Source organism: Choloepus didactylus, chromosome 9 (assembly GCF_015220235.1).
Source record: "Choloepus didactylus isolate mChoDid1 chromosome 9, mChoDid1.pri, whole genome shotgun sequence".
Lineage (NCBI taxonomy): Eukaryota > Metazoa > Chordata > Mammalia > Pilosa > Megalonychidae > Choloepus > Choloepus didactylus.
The window spans coordinates 48,407,165-48,428,814 of record NC_051315.1 but is presented as its reverse complement, the minus strand read 5'-3'; the positions used below and the strand labels follow the sequence as shown (position 1 = coordinate 48,428,814).

The 21,650-nt window shown below is 38.5% G+C and overlaps 1 protein-coding gene across 5 annotated transcripts in view; it reads left to right on the top strand.

Annotated features, from left to right (window-relative positions):
- ITGB6 (integrin subunit beta 6) overlaps positions 1 to 20,804 on the top strand; it is a 69,551-nt gene extending 48,747 nt beyond the window's left edge. For 4 of the 5 annotated variants that reach the window (XM_037849269.1, XM_037849267.1, XM_037849266.1 and 1 more), the window contains 5 exons: positions 311 to 533; positions 3,046 to 3,143; positions 7,826 to 7,945; positions 12,866 to 13,032; positions 18,649 to 20,804. In XM_037849269.1, coding sequence (XP_037705197.1) covers positions 311 to 533; positions 3,046 to 3,143; positions 7,826 to 7,945; positions 12,866 to 13,032; positions 18,649 to 18,747 — 707 coding nt within the window. In that variant the 3' untranslated portion in view covers positions 18,748 to 20,804. Of the gene's footprint in view, positions 1 to 310; positions 534 to 3,045; positions 3,144 to 7,825; positions 7,946 to 12,865; positions 13,033 to 15,926; positions 16,227 to 18,648 lie in introns of all 5 variants that reach the window. The other variant, XR_005218762.1, reaches the window with a different exon arrangement.
- The last annotated feature ends 846 nt before the right edge of the window (positions 20,805 to 21,650 follow it).

The following is a 21,650-nucleotide window of genomic DNA, read 5'->3' as shown; positions in this document are numbered from 1 at the left end:
GGGCATTCACTATGTGTCTGTGGGCCATCTAACCGGTGAATGCAAAGCTAGTAGGTTTACACACTATCTCATGGAATCCTGACCACAGCTGTTGGAAATAGATTTCATTTCCTCCATTTTTAATGAAGTATTCAACTTGAGTGATGAGAGGCAGGGGATTCATGTAGCTCTATACTACGGCACTCGCTTTTTTTAAAATCATTTTTTAATTCAGTCTTTTTGATAGTCTTTAACAGTAAAGAGAAAAGATGGCCCCAAAAATCTACACCAGGTTTTGGCCGTAAGACGCATAGAGCATTCTGTTTTGCAGATAACGGTGACTGTGACTGTGGCGAGTGTGTGTGCCGGAGCGGCTGGACCGGCGAATACTGTAACTGCACGTCCAACACGGACCCGTGCATCTCTGAGGATGGGGTGCTCTGCAGTGGGCGAGGGGACTGCATTTGTGGCAAGTGTGTTTGCACGAACCCTGGAGCTTCGGGACCAACCTGTGAACGATGTCCTACCTGTAGTGACCCCTGCAACTCTAAACGGTAGCGTCTCTCCTTCCTTCAGTCCCTTTGTTGGCAGGTTTCATGGTGATCAATGTTATAGTGACATTTTATAAACTCAGGCCTCAGCTTGTTTCTGCTGGGTTCGGTCTCATAGAGAACATTAAAACACGCAAATCCACAGGGCCCCTGTGATCTTCAGCCTGGAACTTCGGTGTCTCACTTGCCTCTTTCCTAGTTCCTGCTTGTCAGGGACCACAATGTGGCATTTCTGCTAGACCAGCATGGGGAAGCTGAGCTGACGTCCCACACTGATAGCATCAGATTACCTCTCAGCTACAATACCAGCCACACGTAAGGAATGCCCTGGAGGGTAGACTGATGACACCCACATGCAGTCGGGATGTTTTCAGGGGAAACAGACAAGCTTCTTTCTTATCTAGAAGTTTATAGCCTGACCTTACTGATTCATTCCTATCTATAGACTCCTGAGGCAGAGGCAGAAAGATGATCTTGGCTTTCAATTACTTCCCTCTTCCTTACCACCCATGCTGTTTGGTGCTTTTCTTTGGTTGTCATTATACACAATTATTATGTACTGTATTTTCTTTTATGCCAAATAAACAATACAACAACACACTTTCTTATTTCCCAGGAAGAAAACTATTTCTTTAGTTAGCAGCTAATTTCGTAATGTAATTGGGGCACAATTTGTCGGTCAAGTCAAGAAAATTTCCAAACTGGCTGTTATAACATTACATTGTGTAATGTAATATGCAGCAAATATGTGTAAGCAGTTCATATTTTCTTTAACTCCGGTAATCACTAATAGTGACATTTGCATTTATGATGTAAACAGTGAGAAAATCAATATTCACTCACTGGTTAACCACCATTCAGGTGTCAAAACTTCTCTGTCACTGTACTTGGCAAATTAAGACATGTGCCAAGAGAAGCATAGGGATATGGTTGGAATTATTTGGATAGAATTTAAAAGAAAATTTCCCTTCAAGTTTGTTTCTTCTATTTTTCTTCTATTTCTTCTCTGTAAAGATTGAATATAAAGAAATGATTCAATCTTAACTGATTTATGAGATATGAAATTAACAATCACAGTATCTTGAATTTGGGGAATCAAGCAGAGTGATCTTCTTGGTTTATGTTAGTTTTGAAATAATTCCATTCTTCCATTTATTCATTCATGCATTGATGTATCAAACAGGTATTGAGTACCTACTGTGAGCCAGGAATTCTGCTAGGCCATTGGGATGCAATGGTGACTGAGACACAGTTCCTGCCTTGACAGGTGCTGAGAGTCTAGTGGGAAAGACAATCATTTATAAAAGTCATTATAATGAACTGTGCTGCAGTTAACAGGGGGGATACAGACGATGCTAAGGAACTATATGGCAGGATGCCAGGCTGCCCAACTAGCTGTTGCAGCCATCAGTAAAGATGCAGAAAGAGATAGGTGATTTTAGTGCTTCCACTATCTCCACTAGCCACCTGCAAAGCCACTCCAAATGAAAGTATAATCTAGATAAATGCAATGTGCTTGCAAAGCAGAGGCAACTTCAAGACAAGTCTTCTATTCCACCACCAAAGACTGTTGCTCCTAAGCCCCCTTTCCTGTAGAGGAATTCTGAGGCTTCTACTCCAAGGGAATTAACTGGTCTAAGGTTAGGAAAAGCGTGCTTAAGAAGTGCAGTTTCAGCTGAGACTTGATGAGACTTGGGGGTGGATGGGAGAAGGGGTAGGGGATTTGGAGAGTAAACATTCCCATGGCTAGAAGGAGAGAAAGGCAGCATGATGTGTCCACATTAAGAAAACTTTTGCTGTTTGGGATTATTCTAAACACAATCTATTTGTAAAGTAATTTAAACAAAAGATTAAGTCAGGGTCTAAGTTGTAGACAGGGTCTATATGCATAGACATCTTTGGAGTGGCTTAATTCCAGAACTATGTTCTTGGAAATACATGTTTCTATAAGTAGAGATTGTTAATTTAAAGCCTGCATTAGTGATGACTCAGGCTGTGATCTGGCTTTTGAAAAATACCCCTATCAAGGCTTGGACTCATGCAAAAGAGTTACAGAAAATGAACCGTAAAATAATCATTTATGATGTATAGGAAGATCCCTAATCATTCTTTGAATTCTTGTTTAAATATAGACCATTCCCATAGAAAAATTCAAAACTTTGTCGATTCTCTAATCATATTCCAGCAGCATAATCTCTCCCTAGGGAAAAGTACAAGGAAAACATAACTAAATCAAAGACCCAAAATTTTTTAACTTAACCAATCAGAAAGCAATCATTACAGATAAGTGAGTAAGTAGATATTATCAAAGCTGGTTCAGGGAATGTTGAATACTGAGTGGAATTCAGAACAGAGCAGTTTCAACTTGGACATGGTCTTTATGAAAATAACAAAAGGCCATGTCATCTATGAGACACTCCTATGACCACGATGACAGCATTAAGGCAATATTCTAGCCTGAGTATCTATTTTCCACTGACATGAACCGATAAACTCTGTTGAATAATTTTCACAGGAGCTGCATCGAATGCCACTTGTCTGCAGATGGCCAGCCTGGGGAAGAATGTGTTGACAGATGCAAACTAGCTGGTGTGACCATCAATGAAGAAGAAGGTTTCTGCTTGTCTTAAATTGCTTTCATTTATTTTACATAGTTCTCAAGAGTCAGAAACTCTGTGAATATGGGGCTTTTCAATAGTTTGACCTAATTTGTAACAGGACTTCGGCTCACTCACGTTAGTTTTTAAAAGTAAATGCATTCCTTAAGGCTAAAATTTGATGCTTTGGGTTACAAACAATTTAAAGTCATGGTGACTCCATTTGACTTCAGCTCTTTTGGCAAGTCCACCTCTGCTTAGCAAATGCAACTGTAGAGAATTCCAGAATCCTGAATTTTTTGAGCTAGAAGGGAAGACAATTTAAGAAATGGCTAAATGTTAATCTCCAAACCTGAAATCATCCTCTGTCATCTGATTGCCTTAATTCAAGAGAGGACAGAGGCAGCTGTAAAATGGTTTTCCTGATGTCAGGTCTCAGACAGCAGGCAGTTTCTGCTTAGTGACCACTTTTCTTCCCCTCTTGGCCACAGACTTTTACTTCCAACATTCCAAGAATGCCATTACATGACAGTTCCCGTTGCCTCACCCCCAAAATACAAGAAGGGCGTGTTTGACTGCTAAAAACTATACTCCTGCTTTTATCTGTCATTTTAAATGTAATTACTTTAAATTGGATTCTTTCTAATGGCAGTATGTAATCTCGAATATTTAAATAGACTGTACTTTAGCTAGGAAGGTCATTTAAAAAATAATTTGTGAATTTTAAAACAAAGAAGTTAACTGACCCTGCCTGAAGGGACAATCTGGGCGGATTTATTTTTCTATAATCACATCGTCTTTGCATTCTCACGCTGCTCAGTTAAACTGCTGCCCTTCCCGCATTAGAGATGTGACCAAGACGTTTCTCAGGCAAACTGAAGTAATCAAAGTGATAATTTATGAAGTTTTTGGATATGTAGGTTGAAGAGATGGAATTATAATACAGAAGTTAATCCACTTCTGAAATGGAATAAGTTAGTGACGTTTATATTGTTTTGAGAATTATACTGTTTCAAAATTGGTATTTCTAACATTCCACAGTTGAATAACCCTGGCAGGGAGAGAGCAGGACTAGTGCTAGTAAAACCCCTTGTCCATGCTCTTCTGGTGACTAAAGATAAATATATCAAATAGCAGTAACTTGAACAAGATGGCATGTACCTTACTCTAACGCTCAAAAGCACTGTGTAAAGTGGCATTTTTTGGACTGTACACATAAATAGCTAGTACCAAGCTCAGCACATCATTCTGGGTTCATTTCACAGCAAACAGTTTGGATATTTACCAGGTGTTTCTGAGAAATGAGTAAAAATTACACAGAAAATGCCTTGCAAATTACTAGAACTCAATTCACTAGCAACATGAGAAATTTAATGGGCTGAGGGGGAAAAAAAGGAGTTGATGTGAACAAAGGAGTTTACTATATTTTAAGTACACAGTTTTCTGAGTATATTATCATAAATGCTTGAGTTTGAGAGGAAAGACTAGGTCTCAAGTGTCATTTTAAATGTTTGCATTATTCTTTTTGTGTAAGAGTAAAATATCTTCAAAATAAGGGGATACAATTATTTCTATCTCAGAAATTGAAAATAATAATTGGATTACCAATTCCGTTTAAAGTACTAATCTGTAAGAATTTGAAAGGAAAACATTAGTCTGTGAGTTTAAAAAGCATATTTCTAATAAGCCTTTTCCTAAGTCCTATTTTCAGTTTACTTACCCAGACACATTTATTATTGATCGTATCTTTGCGATTGTCACATTTTTGCTTTTCCCCAGGGTCTTTCAGCAGCCCACCCTTTCCCCAACAAAGACATGAAGAGTAAAATCAGTTAAATAAGTGTAACTTTATAATCTGTCTAAATTGTTGCTTAGTCAAAGAGGGCTTGTGTGGGTACATCTAAGGACTCATGGTTTAACCTGATTCATTTGATTTCCCTGAGAGAGATCTTTTAAATTTACCCCCAACATTCGTGTACACAGAGCACTGTTAACTCAATGTGTTCCATGCAACACTAGTCCCAAAAGTGTTACATGGTAAAAATCACCCAAGGTCATAAAAATTTTGGAAATGGGAAAGTAAGCAAGTTTTTTGTTTTCTTTGCAGAATATCTGAGAGTTGTGATGCACATTACATTAAATGTGCGTTGTGAACCTTCAGGAGAGGCGAGGGGAGGAGTTAGAAGAAAGAGGGATACCAGAGTCATTTGACCGCAGTACCCTTTTTGTTCTTGGGGAACTGTTTTCTTTGAGAACTACTTCTTTGGTCTCAGAGCTGAGGATTTAAACACATGGATAGCCTGATTCAGTGGTGCAAACGGTTTATATTTTCCACATCCTTCCTAGACCCAGGCTCCCCACTTCCATTCTCACATTTCTTCCTTCCCTGAGTATGATCTCATGAGCTATCTGAGCTCTTATTTTCATTGTATTATTCTAGAGCAGCACTGCTGGCAGTCACCAAGATGGGTTTTTAAAAAGGTCCATCTTTTTTTATAAACAACAAAAGATCAACTTAGCAGCTGATTGTGCAAATCTGCAGTCCAAGCTTGGCGCTTCCACTGTAAATTCAATAATGCCATGTCAATACCCGAACACTGCAAAACAGGCTGAATCTAGAGTTGTAGCATTAATGGAAAGGAGTGGTGAAGTAATTAAAGCAAGACGGGAGTCATGACTCAAAGGTCATGTTAGCAGTTCCATTAAAACTTAAAAATCCTGGCCAAGTAAATTAAGCCTCCCTCTGCTTCAGTGTAGCTATTTAAAAGAAAATGTAAAAAGCAGGATTAATATTACATCTGAAGGGAGTATTAGAAACAGTCCACATATTTTCTACCTGAAAATAAAATGTTCCATTAAGTATATTAGAGAGGAATAGGGCAGGAATGCTCTGCTAGCTCTGTCACAGTGGGAAAGGGGAAGGAAAAAACACTCCAACAAGAAAAACATAGTCCTCTAAACTTCATGAATCCTTGTTAATTGGAGCGGCAGGGTAGGAGAAGGATGTGTGGAGAAGGTTGTCCAGAAAATGATCAAAAGTATGAATATATATGCAGAATTGTTGCTGTCAAATGCAGAAAATAGCACAAATTTCACTGATCATATGTTGCCTGGAGGTTCATGAACCTTTTAATCAGAATCACCTTATTAATAACCTTATGAATAGTGCTTATTAAACAACTCATTAAAAATACAAGCACCTGTGCATACCACCAATCTCTCAAATCAGAATACCCAGGGGTGGGGACTTGGAATCTATAGTTTCAAAACTCCCAGGTGAATTAGATGATCATAAACATTTGAGAAGAAGCAGATGAGAGTGGTTTCTAATTAGATTACTGAATATTCTTATATAAATAGATTCTTGTAATACATTCAAAACCAGCTTGCTTAAAAACTTGACATCGATCATCTGAAATCTTATTTATAATGCTAAATGTTTTCCTGGTTCTGTTCTCATTGATAATACAAGGCATAATTCTCACAGACCCTGTCATGGGGTTATCTTAGAAATTAAAATGCAAAACAACTTAATATATCTACCTTTCTGTGCCGATATCATTTTGGTACCAAAAATAGCCTAATTAATTTTTCTTTGTTAGACTCAGAGATGCATATGTTGATCAAATTTTATTAAAATCTTTTTTGTTTTTAAGCTAATGAGAGAGTTATAGGTCTAGCAAGAGTATGTCCAGGATTATCTGGGACAGTCTAGTTTTAATTGTTTGACCCAGTGTGCCATAACACATTCATATTGGACCATATTAAAATTTTAGGTTAAGAACAAAAATTCTAGTTAGAGATTTCCCCCCAAACAGTGTTTGTAACAGTATCATTGAAAAGTCTCCAACTTAGTAGATAGGAGAACTGTTAAGCAAGATGTTTTAAGTTAGGAAAATGCTACACAATTTTGATGTAGGAGCTGGACCCCTGGAATGTCTGATAGAGTATACTGACATCTCAGATTGACCCTTTTATGTTATTTTCTCTTTCTGTCATGAAATTCATTTCTTGCCTCTTAAATAAGCTCAACAGGAAAATTTTCTAATTGGAAAATATTTGAGGAAAACTGTTTTTTTTTTAATTAAGGAAAGTGCTATATTATAAGGCAGGCAAACTGTCATCCTAGATTTCTTTTAATCTGGGGTCTGCCTTTTTCTTGCTGGTCACTGAGCCAAGTAACACTTCAATCATATCAGTTTCATGATATTAATTTATATTTACTGTTGTGATAATACACGACCAGCAATCTTGACTACTCCACTGTGAAAAAGGCCCGTTTAAAAGTATCAGCATCAGTTTGGACTGTGCAGTCTCTTTCTGAAATGTAATCTTGGCGTCCTCCCAGATGCTCTCAGCAAAGAACCTGTCACCCCCTCGTTAACATAATCAGAGCCTTTCACCAGACAGCTGGTGGTACCTGCCTTAAAGTACTTTCACTCTATTGAAATCCTGCCCCTGTCAGTTTGAAAGGTGCATTTGATGGTCAGTCCTGATTGACCACACCTGGAACTGTTCTTCTGGAACATGAGTGAAAACTAAAACCTTACTTGGTGGGAAAAATCCTATGCCTTTTCTGTTCCTATTCCTCAATGTTGAAAATTCTCATTTGCATATTAAAACTCAATACTACTTTGCTTTAAAAATAATCTCTGTTAGAATCTCATTTAACCTAGTGAATAACTTCTTTATCTGCAGATTTCTCAAAGGATAGTTCTGTTTCCTGCTCTCTGCAAGGAGAAAATGAATGTCTTATTACATTCCTAATATCTACAGATAACGAGGGGAAAGCCGTCATTCACAGCATCAACGAGAAAGGTGGGTGGCTTGACTTTCATTGTAAATGGCAACTGATACTATATGGGACTGGAGAAAACAACTGGATAGCTTGCCAAGATAGACATTTCCAATCTTTCAATGTGATGCCTCTACTTTCCCAAGTATTGAAAAAAGATACCTGTTAAAAGATTTGCTATGTTCCAATGTCTCTTATTAAAACCAGATTAACAAGAGGAGTTGTATTTACACCACATCATTTCCCTGAAAGATGGCTGATGCATTGTGGAAAGGTGGACCTATTAAATGAAGTGTAAGCAAAGGGAATGTCTTTAAGAGAGGTTAACAGAGAGGCACGTAGCATTTAGGAGAATGAGTTTTCAATCAGGCAAACCTGGGTTCAAATCCTGTTCCACTATTTAATATCCAGAAGGAAACTGTACATTCAACTCATCTGTAAAATGGAGACAATAATAGTACTTTCTTCAAAGAGTTGACTCGAGGATTAAATGGAATATGCATGTCAAACATGCGGCAGTGCATAACCTACAGTAATGTGTCATAAAATGATAATGCGGAATCAGAAAAGACCTTCATCTGCTAGTGAGGAAGGATGTGATCTATAAAGGATATCAAAGAGCCCATTGCTTCTGTGGATTTTCATCTATGCCACCTCATGGGGTCTGGTCTGCTTGGGACTCAGGAAGCACTCAAAAATCTCAAAAATAATGGAGAAGATAACTTTTGTTTGGAAGTACTCAGATATTAGTGGATAGGAGGTTCATCTGTGGGGATGTGTTTTTTAAAAATGCTTACATTCTGAAGCTGTAGGTCTTATGTGTGGCTCAGGACTCTGTAATCCAGTGACATCCCCAAGCGACTGATATAGACAGGTCTCAAGACCTACCTTTGAGCAATTCTGACAGCTCTGGCTGCTTTCTCAGAGACTCACAGTTGCCTCCCCTTTTCATTCTTCAACTAATGATGTGTCCCTTAAACCTTTTCTGGTGAGATGACGACTACATTAAATCAGACCTCAACAGATCCTGTTGGCTTCTTCCTCCTTCCCCCCAAACCCTGCAGCCTAAATTCTGCCCAGACAATAGAAGCAAGGTCAGGCTATAAGGCAGATGTGGTGGGTTTTTGTTTTTCTCTCCCCTGCATGCTTGTTTATCAACGTGCCTGTAAAATATCAGGTCCTGAGCTTGAAACCAAGAACATCAAACTGACATCACTTAAGAGGGTACAAAGCAAAGCAATACCAAGGTAGCCAAAAAGTTAGTTCAAGACATTATAAACCAACCAAGAAAACATGATGAGAAAAACATCACAGGCAGATCTGAGGGCAAGGGAGAGGGAGAGGGCACAAAACAAGAAGCGAGAGAATGAGCGTGAAGGTGGCCTTGAAGCTATGGTGGACAGAAAGCATGTGGAGCCTCGCTCTTGAAAAATCACAAGCAAATCGACCTCTTTGAAATGCATATATAAAATGAATCTTACAAGTCATTATTTAAAGAACCGTAAGACGAATCCTGCTATACAAGGAAGAATTACTTTATAATACAGAAAAAGCAACCTCCTCACTATCTGTTTTATAAAGTCAAATTCTTCAATACTCCCAAGCCCTTATTTGTGACTGTGGCAGTGATTTTAGTAGGTTATCTTGAAATCAAAGCCATTCCTTATAATATTGATTCTATTGGAAAAACAAGGTCCAAATAACAAAAATAAGCTTTCTATTTTTAATTCTCAGGCTTTTGTATCTGCTTGAGATTTTAATTTTTTGTTTGTTTGGTGGTTTGTTTTGATTTGTTTTGTTTTGTTGGGCTGGTAAAGCTTCATCGTTGCTGCACTGTTGTTTTACTCTTTCACATTGTACTCGTAGCACATCAACATGCCTTTCTTCAGATGCCCCGATGCCATTTCATTATCCCTGTCCTTTTGCCATAGGAAAATAGCCTCCCATTGCTTACTAGGGGTGACCAGACAGCCCCACGATGCCTCTTTCCCAACAAATGACAGCATTCTCAAGGAGCGTGGAGCTTCCAGGAGCTCTGAAGGCAGACCTGTTCTCCTGGGATCCACGGTCCCTCCCCTCTGAAAGCTTTCAGACCAGAGAATCCAAGGGTGACCAGGTAGAAAAGAGACACAATGAGAGAGGGGGAGGGAGAGGTGGCGTTTAATGATTCCTAGTGTCCTCCAAGCAAATTGAGTCACCACCAGGGATTTTGTGGATTTAGGGAGAGCTTTGCTTATCTTCTCTCTTATACCTTAGAGGGACTTTCGGAGCATAAGAAACACATTGGATTCAAGGACTGGTAGTTGAAGAACCTACCTGGGCAGGAGGCACCAACTAGTATGGATTCCAAGGCCTTGATATCTTGAGGCTAGAAAAGAAGAAAGGATACATTTGTTGCAACAACAGCAGCAGCAGCAGCAACAGCTTTCATTTATGATTCATTCATTCATTCATTCATTCATGTGCTGGGTAGTGTTATGTTTTACACATAATAATGCATTTAGTAACCTCAAGAACTATATAAAGCATGTGCACTGTTATTTCCATCTTACAAGTAAGGAAACAGAGGCATAGAAAAGTGAAAATAATATTCTAGCTCTTGTAGCAACCAAGTGCAGAGCTGGTGGCGAGAACTCTGGCAGTCTGGCTCAGAGCCCGTGCTCTTAACCACTGTGCTATACTGCCTCCTACTGGTTGTACAGTTATTATAAATATCTGAATCCCAACAATATGTTAGATAAGCTCTAATAAAAATTTTTAATTTTTCTAGGAATCACATTAAAAAGTAAAAAGGAAGAGATTAAATGAATTTTAGTAATACATTTTATTTATCCCATTGTATATAAGATATTATCATTTAGATATATACTCAATATAAAAATTATTTGTATATTTTACTTTTTTCAAACTAAATCTTCAAGATTAGTTTGTATTTTTCACTTACAGCACAAGCTAATTCATAAAAGTCACATTTCAAGTGATCAAGCACTGTATGTGGCTACTGCTACCAGATTGGACAGTGCAGCGTTAGGTACTCAGGACCTTAGAATTGGGTATAACACTAACTCAGACTCCACAGGCAACACTAGACCCAGTGATGGAGACATCCCTCTTCTCCCACCTAGAAATACACCTTAGGTCTGAGCATCTCCAGAAATACCGAGGAAAGTATGAAAAGTAAAAATCTCTATTCTGTAATACAAACTCTGGTACTTGAGCCAAAATCTTTTCTTGAGAGATGTAAAAATCCCAATGACTTTAAGTCCTCAAAGTAATTATCTCTGCGAGGCCAGCACCTATTCTGCCTTTATTCCCTCCTGGAGAGCCCAAATGATTCACATTCTGGCTGTGGCATCATAGCAAGCTTCATCTTGCTTTGAGCAGGATCATGCTGTGCCCCACCCCAGACATTTCTTAAGATGTTGCCAGTACATATTCTCCTTGACACAAGCTTGCTTTCTTTGCAGGAACATCACAAACCTATTAGAGGCAGCCAAGGTACATTTGCTATACCAAAGACAGGCTATAGATCTTCATACCTACAGTATCTATTTCACTAGCTCCTTTACTTCTTTCGGCATAATCTAATATGCATTTTGGCCAAAGAACAAAAGCGTGTGAGGTCAGGCATCATGCTCTTAGGGAGTCGTTAGCTCTACTCAGATTCAGACCAGCTACAGATCCTCAAGCAGCATAACTATTCCTATGTGTATAACATTCCTATTAAATATCTAAAAACAATAATTAGGATAAACTAAGCATGACTTACTTTCTTCCCAGATACTATGGGTTTTGCCTCACTTCTTGCAGAGGGATACAGATGTCCAATGACCATTTTATGATTTTTTTTCAGAAAGAAAGAGGAGAGCTTAATTATAATGTTTCATTTAAAAATGTATCCTCTCATAGGCATATTGCAAGGATTATTAGTCATTCTGCTGTCAATGAGGGAAGGTACTGTATAATTGCAAAATTATGGTAATACCATCAATAGAGTAAAAATAACATTTCACAGAATGTTGAAAAGGACCATAGAGAACATCCAGTTTCCCAAACTTCCCTGAAGAATCACCTGGGATACTTTAATAATAAAAAAATCTGTGGCTCCACATAAGCTCTCCTGAATCAGAATCTCCAGGGGAGGGGTCTAGAAAGCGGCTGTGGGTTTATAAAGCATAAACACCTCAGCTTATTCTTATCATCAGCGAAGTTAAGGACCACAGCAAGACCACACCTTTATTTTACAGGTGAGCATCCTGGGACTCAAAGAGATCAAGGGACTTGATTGAATTCAGGAAGCTACTGTATGTTAGATGGGAACTGAACGTGCTTCTCCTGATTTCAGACCAGGAACTTTCCAGGACACCAGGGCACTACATTAGTGTTAAACAAAATTACATTTGAAAGCCATGATTATCTTCTGTCTATATAAAGAAGTGAAATAGGCAAATAGTATTCTGAGCAGGGGATAGTTTTATTTAATTTTTACTATAATCTCCTAGACTGCTCATGATTCAAGAAAATCCATAAAAAAGTAATCACACACACACACACACACACACACACATTCCATTTCTACCTTGTCATATACTCAGAACAGATCCTCTTTAGTGATTAAACCGTAGTCTTTTTACAGTCCTTTAAATATTCTGTCTGCATTGATTGCCACTCTTTTGGATTCTAAACTCTTTTCAAGTCTGCCATCAATGATGTATCTGTGTGCTTTGAATAAGTAAACTCAACCTTTATCTTTTGTTTTACTTTGAAGGAATGTAGGGATAACCTTCAAAATGTAACTTTTTTTTTTAATTCATCAAAAAATAATTGTCAGTATTTTCCCTCTACTGCAGAAAAAATATGAATGGAAAATTTAATGACAAATGTTTTCTCTACCTCAAAACATTAATTGTACCACCTTAACACAACTTTCTTTGTTTCCACAGACTGTCCAAAACCTCCAAACATTCCCATGATCATGTTGGGAGTTTCACTGGCTATTCTTCTAATTGGGGTTGTGCTACTGTGCATTTGGAAGCTGCTCGTGTCGTTTCATGATCGTAAAGAAGTTGCCAAATTTGAAGCAGAACGATCAAAGGCCAAGTGGCAAACGGTATGTGAACTCTTAGGAGCCCCTCCTTGTCTAGGGGAGATGTGCCTTGTGGAAGAAATCATGGACTCAGCTTTCTTCTGCTCCAGAAGAGTTAAACTATCCTTTCCTTCTCTACTCCATTCACCATGTTCCCCAACAGCTTGACTCGTCTTCTGCTTTGTTCTTCTGCTTTGAGGGCAAATGAGCCTCTGTCCATTATCAGGGGTCAGATGGTTCTCATAGCATTCATTTGTCTCTCAGTGTGGAGGAGATTTCCACCACTCCAAAGGGTCTCATGAAATTCCTGATTTAGCACCTAAGGACATCAATGAAATATATTTTATTCAGGACCTCCTTACCACCAGAAGGATCGCTGAGGCTCTGTTTCATAAACCATAGGTGCTGCATCTAACCATATCTATAAACAGGTCATGTTATGGCTGATGGAATAATGTTTGTGAGTAATATGACAGTCTACGCCAATTTCCATAGAAATACTCGGTACTCATAATAGGTTACACAGCAAGGTTCAGAAGACTTTTTTAATGCCATCCAGTTAGTTGTTCTGAATAACATAAATTTTAAACAGCTACCTAAAAAAAAGTATCAATCCTTAAATAGTTTATGTATCTCCTCTTCACAGTAGGCAAACACAGAACAGGGCTCCAATTTTCTGCGTTTCCTTTCCACAGGAGATAATTACATTTCTAGGGACCCATAGAAACAATTTCATGGTTTTAATTTCACTCTCTATCTCTGATGGTGTGTCCAGCTATCTAATAGCAATTATCTTACAATGTTGATTCAAAAAACAGTGATATCATTGGGAAAAAAAAGCAGACAAATGCAATGTTCCTTCAGGTTCATCTGCCTAGATAAATTGATGTTAATGCTTTCCTCTAAGTTTCTAGTGATATCTTCAATTTCAAAGCAAATGGAATTTTGTGTTTTGGATATATTTATCTTGAAAAAGTATGTTTATATTTTATGCAGTTATTTCAAACTGTTCATAATATATGGTATAGGATAATGGACAATGAAAGTTTTCATTGACTTTATCTTCCCATTATAAATGCCTTTAGACATAACAACCAAATGCAATGAATGAATCTTGTTTGGATCCTGATTTGAAGAGTTCACCTGTAAAAAACATTTTTGAGACAACTGGAAAAATTTTCATGTAGACTGGGTATGAGAATATTAGTAAGGGATTATGGTTAATGTTATTAGGTATGATAATGGTATCATGCCTTTGCTAGAAAGTGTCCATCTTGTTAGAGATGAATACTGAAGTATAGAGGGGTGAAAGGAAGTGAAGGAGGAGTTTGCTTTAAAATAATTCAGTCAAAAGAGAGAGAGAAGGGGAGGGATCATTGAAGCAAGTGTGGCAAAACCTTGATAATTGTTGAATCTGGGTGATGAGTCTATAGAGATTCATATATACAGTTTTCCTGTATATATGTATGAATTTTTCATAGTGAAACAAAATCCCTTAGGAAAGCAAATTGTGGATTTGCAATGAGGAAATAATTTATCCATCCCTAACAATGTGAAATGTAACCTGACAGGTTAGCTGGTGAGTTAGAACATAGTGTTAATGAAGCCATTGTTGTGGGGCAGTTAACTTCACCTGATTCCATAGCCACAGATGTTATTTTTAATTTTCACTAATGGTCAGAAGAATGCCTGGCAAGGGTCAGAAGGGCACCCAGGCACAAGAATATGGGTAATGTGACACAGACACACACACCCCAATAGTGGCGATTAGTTTAACAACCACAAGCCCTGGGAAGTCGTGTTGGTGTTCACATTTCAAAGGTAAGGAAACTGAGGCTCAGAGAGGTTAAGGGACTTCCCAAACTATTGGTGCATGGTGGAGATGAAACTCAAATTGCAGCCTGTTTTTCCAGGCACAGCCTTTGATTGACCCTCCTAGAAATAATAAGCAGGCGTTCCCCAGACAAGCACTTGAGCAATTATGTGATACGTATCTACTAACCAGCACATTCTAATGTTCTCATACAAAGGCATGAGTACTGAAAAATGATTAATATCTTTAAAATAACATTTTAATTAACAGTTAATTTCCCCCAAACATGAATTGTTCTCCCTTAGGACGTAGAACATGACTGAAATTCAAATGCTGAATTTTAGCTGTTCCTTCATTTAAAATTGGACAGAAACATGCATTACACAGATAAAAGCATAAATGAAAAGTATTATTCCCTTGTTAAATTGAGTTTCCTTTAATAACAAATGTTTGATGTTCCTGACTAGATAATGACGGGGTAATAATTATTCACTTGGATGCAAAAAATGGTTAATTCGAATAATTCAATTCAAATTTTACTAATATATCCTACTGGCAAAAAAAAAAAAAAAAGTTGCTTCATGCATCCATTTTGGGTCCTATATGTAATTCCGTTTTTATCTAAAAGCTATTTCTCCTTCAAGAAATGAATGTGACTGGTTTTCAAAACCAGGGCAACTCCAGGGACTGTAGGGACAGTTGGGTTTCCAGACCCACAGGCCACAGTGGACAGTCGTCAGGGCAGCAGGAGAGATCTCTGTTCTTGTCTCCTGAAACACTCCATCATAACCGTGAAGGAAGGTTATCTTTTTCCTGCACCTTTAGAAATCACCCTCCCCCCTCCATATTCTTTATGAAAACACAAAGGGAAGATATTTAAATTCATCTTTGATTAGACATTTTTTTCTAGGATGACAAGACATTAACTAGAGGCAACAATGTTCAGCCTGACATTTCTTGTAGTCATGGATTGATTTTGCACTGTGCTAAGCAAATCAGGTCTGCGTTTGGCTGTTAGGCGATCTTTAAGGGAGCCGTGGGTCACGACAGAGAGCTTTCTTATTACCACTTTTTCAAGCTCTAAAACTTGCTATTGCGTTTGCAGCATCCTCAGCCTCTAATCCTGCCCAGGTGACTGATCACAGGGTTGGGGAAAGGATGACCTTGTCTCAACGATAAAGGAGTGCAAACCCACCCAAGATGGAGCCAGATCCCAGCTGGCGTCTCAGCTGGAAGTCCTATTTAGGGAGGTTGCAACCTGCGTGGCCCTACAGGAGGCAGTACTGCACATTTCCACACTACCTCCTGCCAACAAAACCTGACGAGCTTATTCTCCTGGACATTCCTTTAGAAGAACAACTGGTCAGCTGAAGACAGGAAACACTCTACTGTCCCCTATCAATAGGTACTTGCTCACGCCCCACCTTACTCTCCTACTACGGCAGGGTCTGCTTCATCCCCTATAGGCAGCACCTAAGCCCTGTAATTAGTTTTGGAAGGGACCCTTCCCCACAAATATTTTAGATTTGAGTAAGTAGAGTTGCTTCAAAATCCAAAAAGAAAATGGCAAAATAAAAATTAAATATTCAGTTAATTGTCTACAAAATAACATTGTGTTACGCAGTCAACCCCAACTCAAGTCCTCTCCTTTAGAGTGCATATAAATTTTATTTACGGTGGGATATGGCTGCATTTTAATGTGTTTGATATGATATGGGGTGGGGCTACAGACGAGTGCCAGGTCCTACAAAGATCAGAGCTTGCCCTGCTCACATTTACTCTTTTCAGAGAGTCTTTTCTATTCCGTCTCCCTCCTCCCCCTGGCAATGCTCCACCTGTCCTTCCCCACCTGTACCCCTTATTTTTCCATTTTTTCTTCTTCATTTAAGTCTCTCTAACCAACTAGCTTCTAGTCTCTTAAATTGAATAGAATTCCTTACATGATTTTTGTTGCCATATTCTACCTACGTCTAAGACCACATCAATCTGCCCTTCACTTTCCAAATTAAGCTCGACTAAGTTCTTACTGCAGCAGGATGAAATAAGGACTGGAGGTCCCTCAGAATTATCCAGGCTGACCTCAGTAGTAGAAGCAATGTTAACTTGGCCTTCACCCATCATTCAGTATCAGCTAGTGAACTTCTATTTGTCCTGCTTACAAAGACAGCATCTCTCCCCAAAGGCAGATGGACAAAGATAACATGTCAGTCAGAGATCAGGACAGGACAACTTAGAAATGGGTGCAGGTGTGATTCTCTGCTCACAATGGAGACTGCAGCAAACCCAAGGGTAATGAGTTGGAGAGGCCAGGAAATGTTTTAAATTATATTCAGTTCTTCTGAGAGCTGAAAGAAATATATGAGAAAGCAAATGCAAGCATGTTTCTGAAACTCCATACCTAGAAATTGCTACTATCTCTTTAATCTAAGGATATCAGGAAACCGAAGTATAAGATTTAGTCATGTAGAGGGTCAGAGGTGGTGCCTGGACTCTTCTCTGAAATGAGCTTGGAACATTTAAGAGCATCAAAGCCCTGGGGGAAAATATCTTTATGACCCTTTCCAGGACCTATAAGAAAAGGAAATTCCAACAGTAAACAAGTGCTATAAATAAGAACTAACAAGAAGAGGCAGCATTTGTTGAGCACTTTCTATGTGCCACGCACTGAACTTAAAGTGCTTTGTGTTGTCGGAGATAGATGCTTTGTAATCCCTCCTTGACAGATGAGGATACCAAGGCTCAGAGTTGCTTAAGGATGGTCCAAGGATGGAGCTAGGGTTTTAACCCGTCTGTCTGACGCCAACGTCTGTGTGGTCAACGTTGGAATTTAGGAGAGAAGAAATCGCACCTTACCCAGACAACTTGCACCTGCCTGGGACAACCCAACCAAAAGGAGAGAACTTGGAGGCTCAAGCTCAGTGTTTCTTCAAATGCCTAGGGAAGCCTTGTTCTTCTGTACCTTCCGGTGACAGTGTGGCTGCTGTCAGCACCTGAAAAGCAGCATAGCTGAGCAAGCAAGGCATTGACACACAGCCTCCCCATTGCCCCAAGGGCAAGGCCATGTTGCCTGAACTGCCTTGGGACCTCCACTCTCTCCTCCACGACCCCAGCATCCCTGCATACCAGTCTCCTGCGGCTCTGCTCCACGCGCTCTTATTCTCTAATAAGCAAAAGCCAGCTGGGTTCTTTTACTACCCATAGCAAGGGTTGGCTGTCCTGGGGGTCTTTCCCTGATTTTTCCCAGGGGCTAGTTGATCTTTGATCTCACTTTAGCAAGATTATTTGTGCCATGGTTTGAGTCCTCTCACCAGCGTCACATTTCTTAAAGGCAGATATTGTATCCTTCATCTTTGGTATGCTTCTCCCAATTTCAGTTTTCACATTTTTTGCTTTTTTGCATTTACTACTTTGCATTTCACTTTTGGGTCACTTATCAGAGTTCATTGTATTCATTCAGTGAATATTGAGTGCCTACTATGAGTCAGGTGCTGGTCTTCAAACTGGTGAAACAGCAGTGAAAAAAGAGCCAAAGTCTTGTTTGCCACTCACAAAAGAGTGCATTTCCAAAATGGGTAAGATTTTGGAATGCACATGTGGAACTGTTTCTGCATGGTACAAAATAACATAAAGATGTATGAATTTTAATATGTTCAAAGTATGAAATGTCAAATTAATCAAAACTGTTCAAATGACTTCCAAGATTTCATTTGACCCACCTCTTCTAATTTGTTATATACACCTGAAATTATTTAGAGATATTAAAATAGCTTCATAACAAAATGCACATACTTTCAATTGAACCTTTTTATTTTTGTTTTTGTTTTTAGGGAACCAATCCACTGTACAGAGGCTCCACCAGTACCTTCAAAAACATAACTTATAAACACAGGGAAAAACAAAAGGTGGACATTTTCACAGAGGGATAGGATGCATGGAAAAGTCTCTTTCACTGATATGAAATTTTAATGCGTTATTTAATTTTTCTTTGTTGCTTCAAAATGGGGCTGGTTTAAGATAATAGGTCATTTGGAGATTGTTCACTGTATGAAGGTTAGAGACTATGTTGACAGGTTCAAAATTATCAAGAAGAGAAATATCCTTAGCAAAGGGGTGATTTGGGGGATCATCTGAGGAATACTAACTCCATTGCACTGATGCCTCAAAAAAATTACCACAATGATTCATGGGGGTCTGACTTGCACTAGAAGAATAATTGAAATTAGAATCTCCCATGTTTCAGAAATGCAGCTACCTGAAGTCCTTGTCTCAGCAATGTTGCAAAGTCCCTATGTTCATCCCCACAGTTGTTATTTAATTCTAAACTTCTAGTAAATCTGCCCTTTCCTAAAGGAGGAGATTCAAAATCTGAGAGAAATTAGATTCTCGGTTTACTTCAGCAGAGAGGAAGCAGTTGTTTCTAAAGTTATCCCAAATGGAAGAATGAAAATGAAGTGTTAATAATGTCAGTGGATTTCTCTGCATGTAAACATCAGGTGTGCAAGCAAGTATTTTTGTTTTGTTTTGTTTTACAGATGAGGAAGAGTAATTTATAAACTCGGAAGTTAACAGTAAACAAAAATAGCAAGCAAATCATTTAGTTTATTTTTAATTGCCTGAAAAATAAACCTCTACATTCAGTGTGTTTTGACCCTTAGTTTTCCAACTATTACTTCTTCCATTTTACTCAGTTTTAAAATCTTCTAAATCTTGTAAATGTCATATGAAAGTTTCAATTTCTTTTCAGAAATTTGCTTTAAATGGTTTGATATTTTATTCACAGAGAACTCCAATAATACCAAAGGAACATGGGTTAAACGGAATAAAATTTTTAATGGTTTTAAGTCAAACACATCATGAGTATACAAGTCCTTCAGGAGTAAGAGGCTTTTCTATCTATGATTTTTTCCCATCTGCATAAAGCAACTTCCACATTTCAGCCACACATGGTGGATTTGCATCATACATTTGCTTTAAAAGGTAAAATCTTGCAAATTACTTGTGAATAGTTAAGGATTCAAAAGTTGATCAAAGAGATGGATTCTGTAGAATCATATTTCTTATACCTGCGTTACAAAGCACTGATATCTCATTTGATTCTCATAAAGAGCCTGGGGAAATGTTAAACTGACTTTAAAGAGAAGGAGACGAAGGCTTGGAGAGTGAGTAGAAGAACTGTGTCCAAAGTCTAGATCTTCTGACTGCAAGCTATTTCCTCTCCCCACTGCATGAGACCTCTTCTTTTGTCAGCTAAATGATAGAAAGATTCTGTTAGTTAAGTGATAACTATCATTTGTTTGAAAATATACTGAGACTCAATAAATTGCATTTAAACTACTAGAATACAGGTAGGGAATTGTACTTTTGTGCAACGTTTATTACCTTTGATTAAAATGCAGTATGAAGCCTTTTACTAGGTGAATAGTTCTTTATGTAATGAAGGCTTCATGTTTATCCATTGGATTGCCACAGAGTAATCTGTGGTAAGTTTCTTCACTTCTAGAAAGATCTGTACATGTTTGGTCACTTGGAGACTTTCTGTTTTTCTGGTTTCTGAATAACTCATGTAAATCAGTCACTTGGGGAGTACGGTGATACATTAAAAGAATTACCTTAGAAACCTGAAGGGATGATATACCCTTAAGTTCCAGAGAGAAGCCCAGAGTCTGGGGAGAATCTACTGCAACAAACAGTAGTGGCATTCACCTCGACGTGGGACTTCTGTGACATTTCTGTGTTATTACTGGAACGCAATGTTAGAAAATATGTTTCCTTTGTGTGTGTATGTTGGGGCAGGTAGTGAAGAATTTGCTATTTCTCTGAATACTGTTTTGACCCAAGGCTGGACCTTGAAAAGGGCAAGACATTAACAGTAGTACTTCTGTTCACTGAAGAGATATGTTATGTGACGATGACATGGTTTTTTGTAAGTTGTTTTATTGTATTTTGTGTTGACATAAATAAACATGGTAATTTAAACAATGAACCTTAGATGAATAATAATTCCTTGTATTTTCTTGGAACAAAAACCTCTTCTTGGATTCCTGGATCCCTCTGACCTGCTCTGACTGCCTCACTGTTCTCAGTCTGGGGCCCAGGTGAAGACCGGAACGAGGCAGCCACTGGAGGGAGGAGGCAGGGGGAATGGGCTGTAATTTGCTGCATGGTGATGATACCTACATTATGAGACCTTTGAAAAGAGGCCTGGACATTACCCCACATTTAAAATATATAGTTCTTCAGGGTTAAGTACTGCTATTTGTCTGGGCATCCATTTGATAGAACCCATGGTGCCATGCTCATTTTACAAATCAGGAAAATTAACACGGAGAGACCAAATGCCCAAACGCCCAAATGTCCAAAAGGAGTCGATTTAGAAAATGTCCTATTCTTAGAAAGGCCCATTCCATACAAAAGGACAGGGAAAGTCAAGACAAGCATACTTATTTTCTTGAAACACAGCGTCTTGTAGACTAAAGCCAGAAGTCTAAAATCCTGAAACTACTCCTATTTTGAGTAACACTGAGAAAGTCTCTTTTCTCTATAATTTTTTCATCCCTAAAATGCCACTTAAAACAATCCCTGACTCATATGGGCTCAATAAATTATTTCACTCATTAAACAAATTATTTATTGAGTGCCTAGTACATACCAGACACTTATGATTGTGGATACAGCAATAAATAAATAAGCAAGTCTACACTGCCGAGTAGGTGAGACGATAATAGACAAATAAGTTTACAGTATCAGGGCACTAGAACAGTTTATGTACATCCTAGCTCCATCTGACTCTGTCTGTCCCCCAGACCTAAGTTCTGAGCCACCCCAGCAT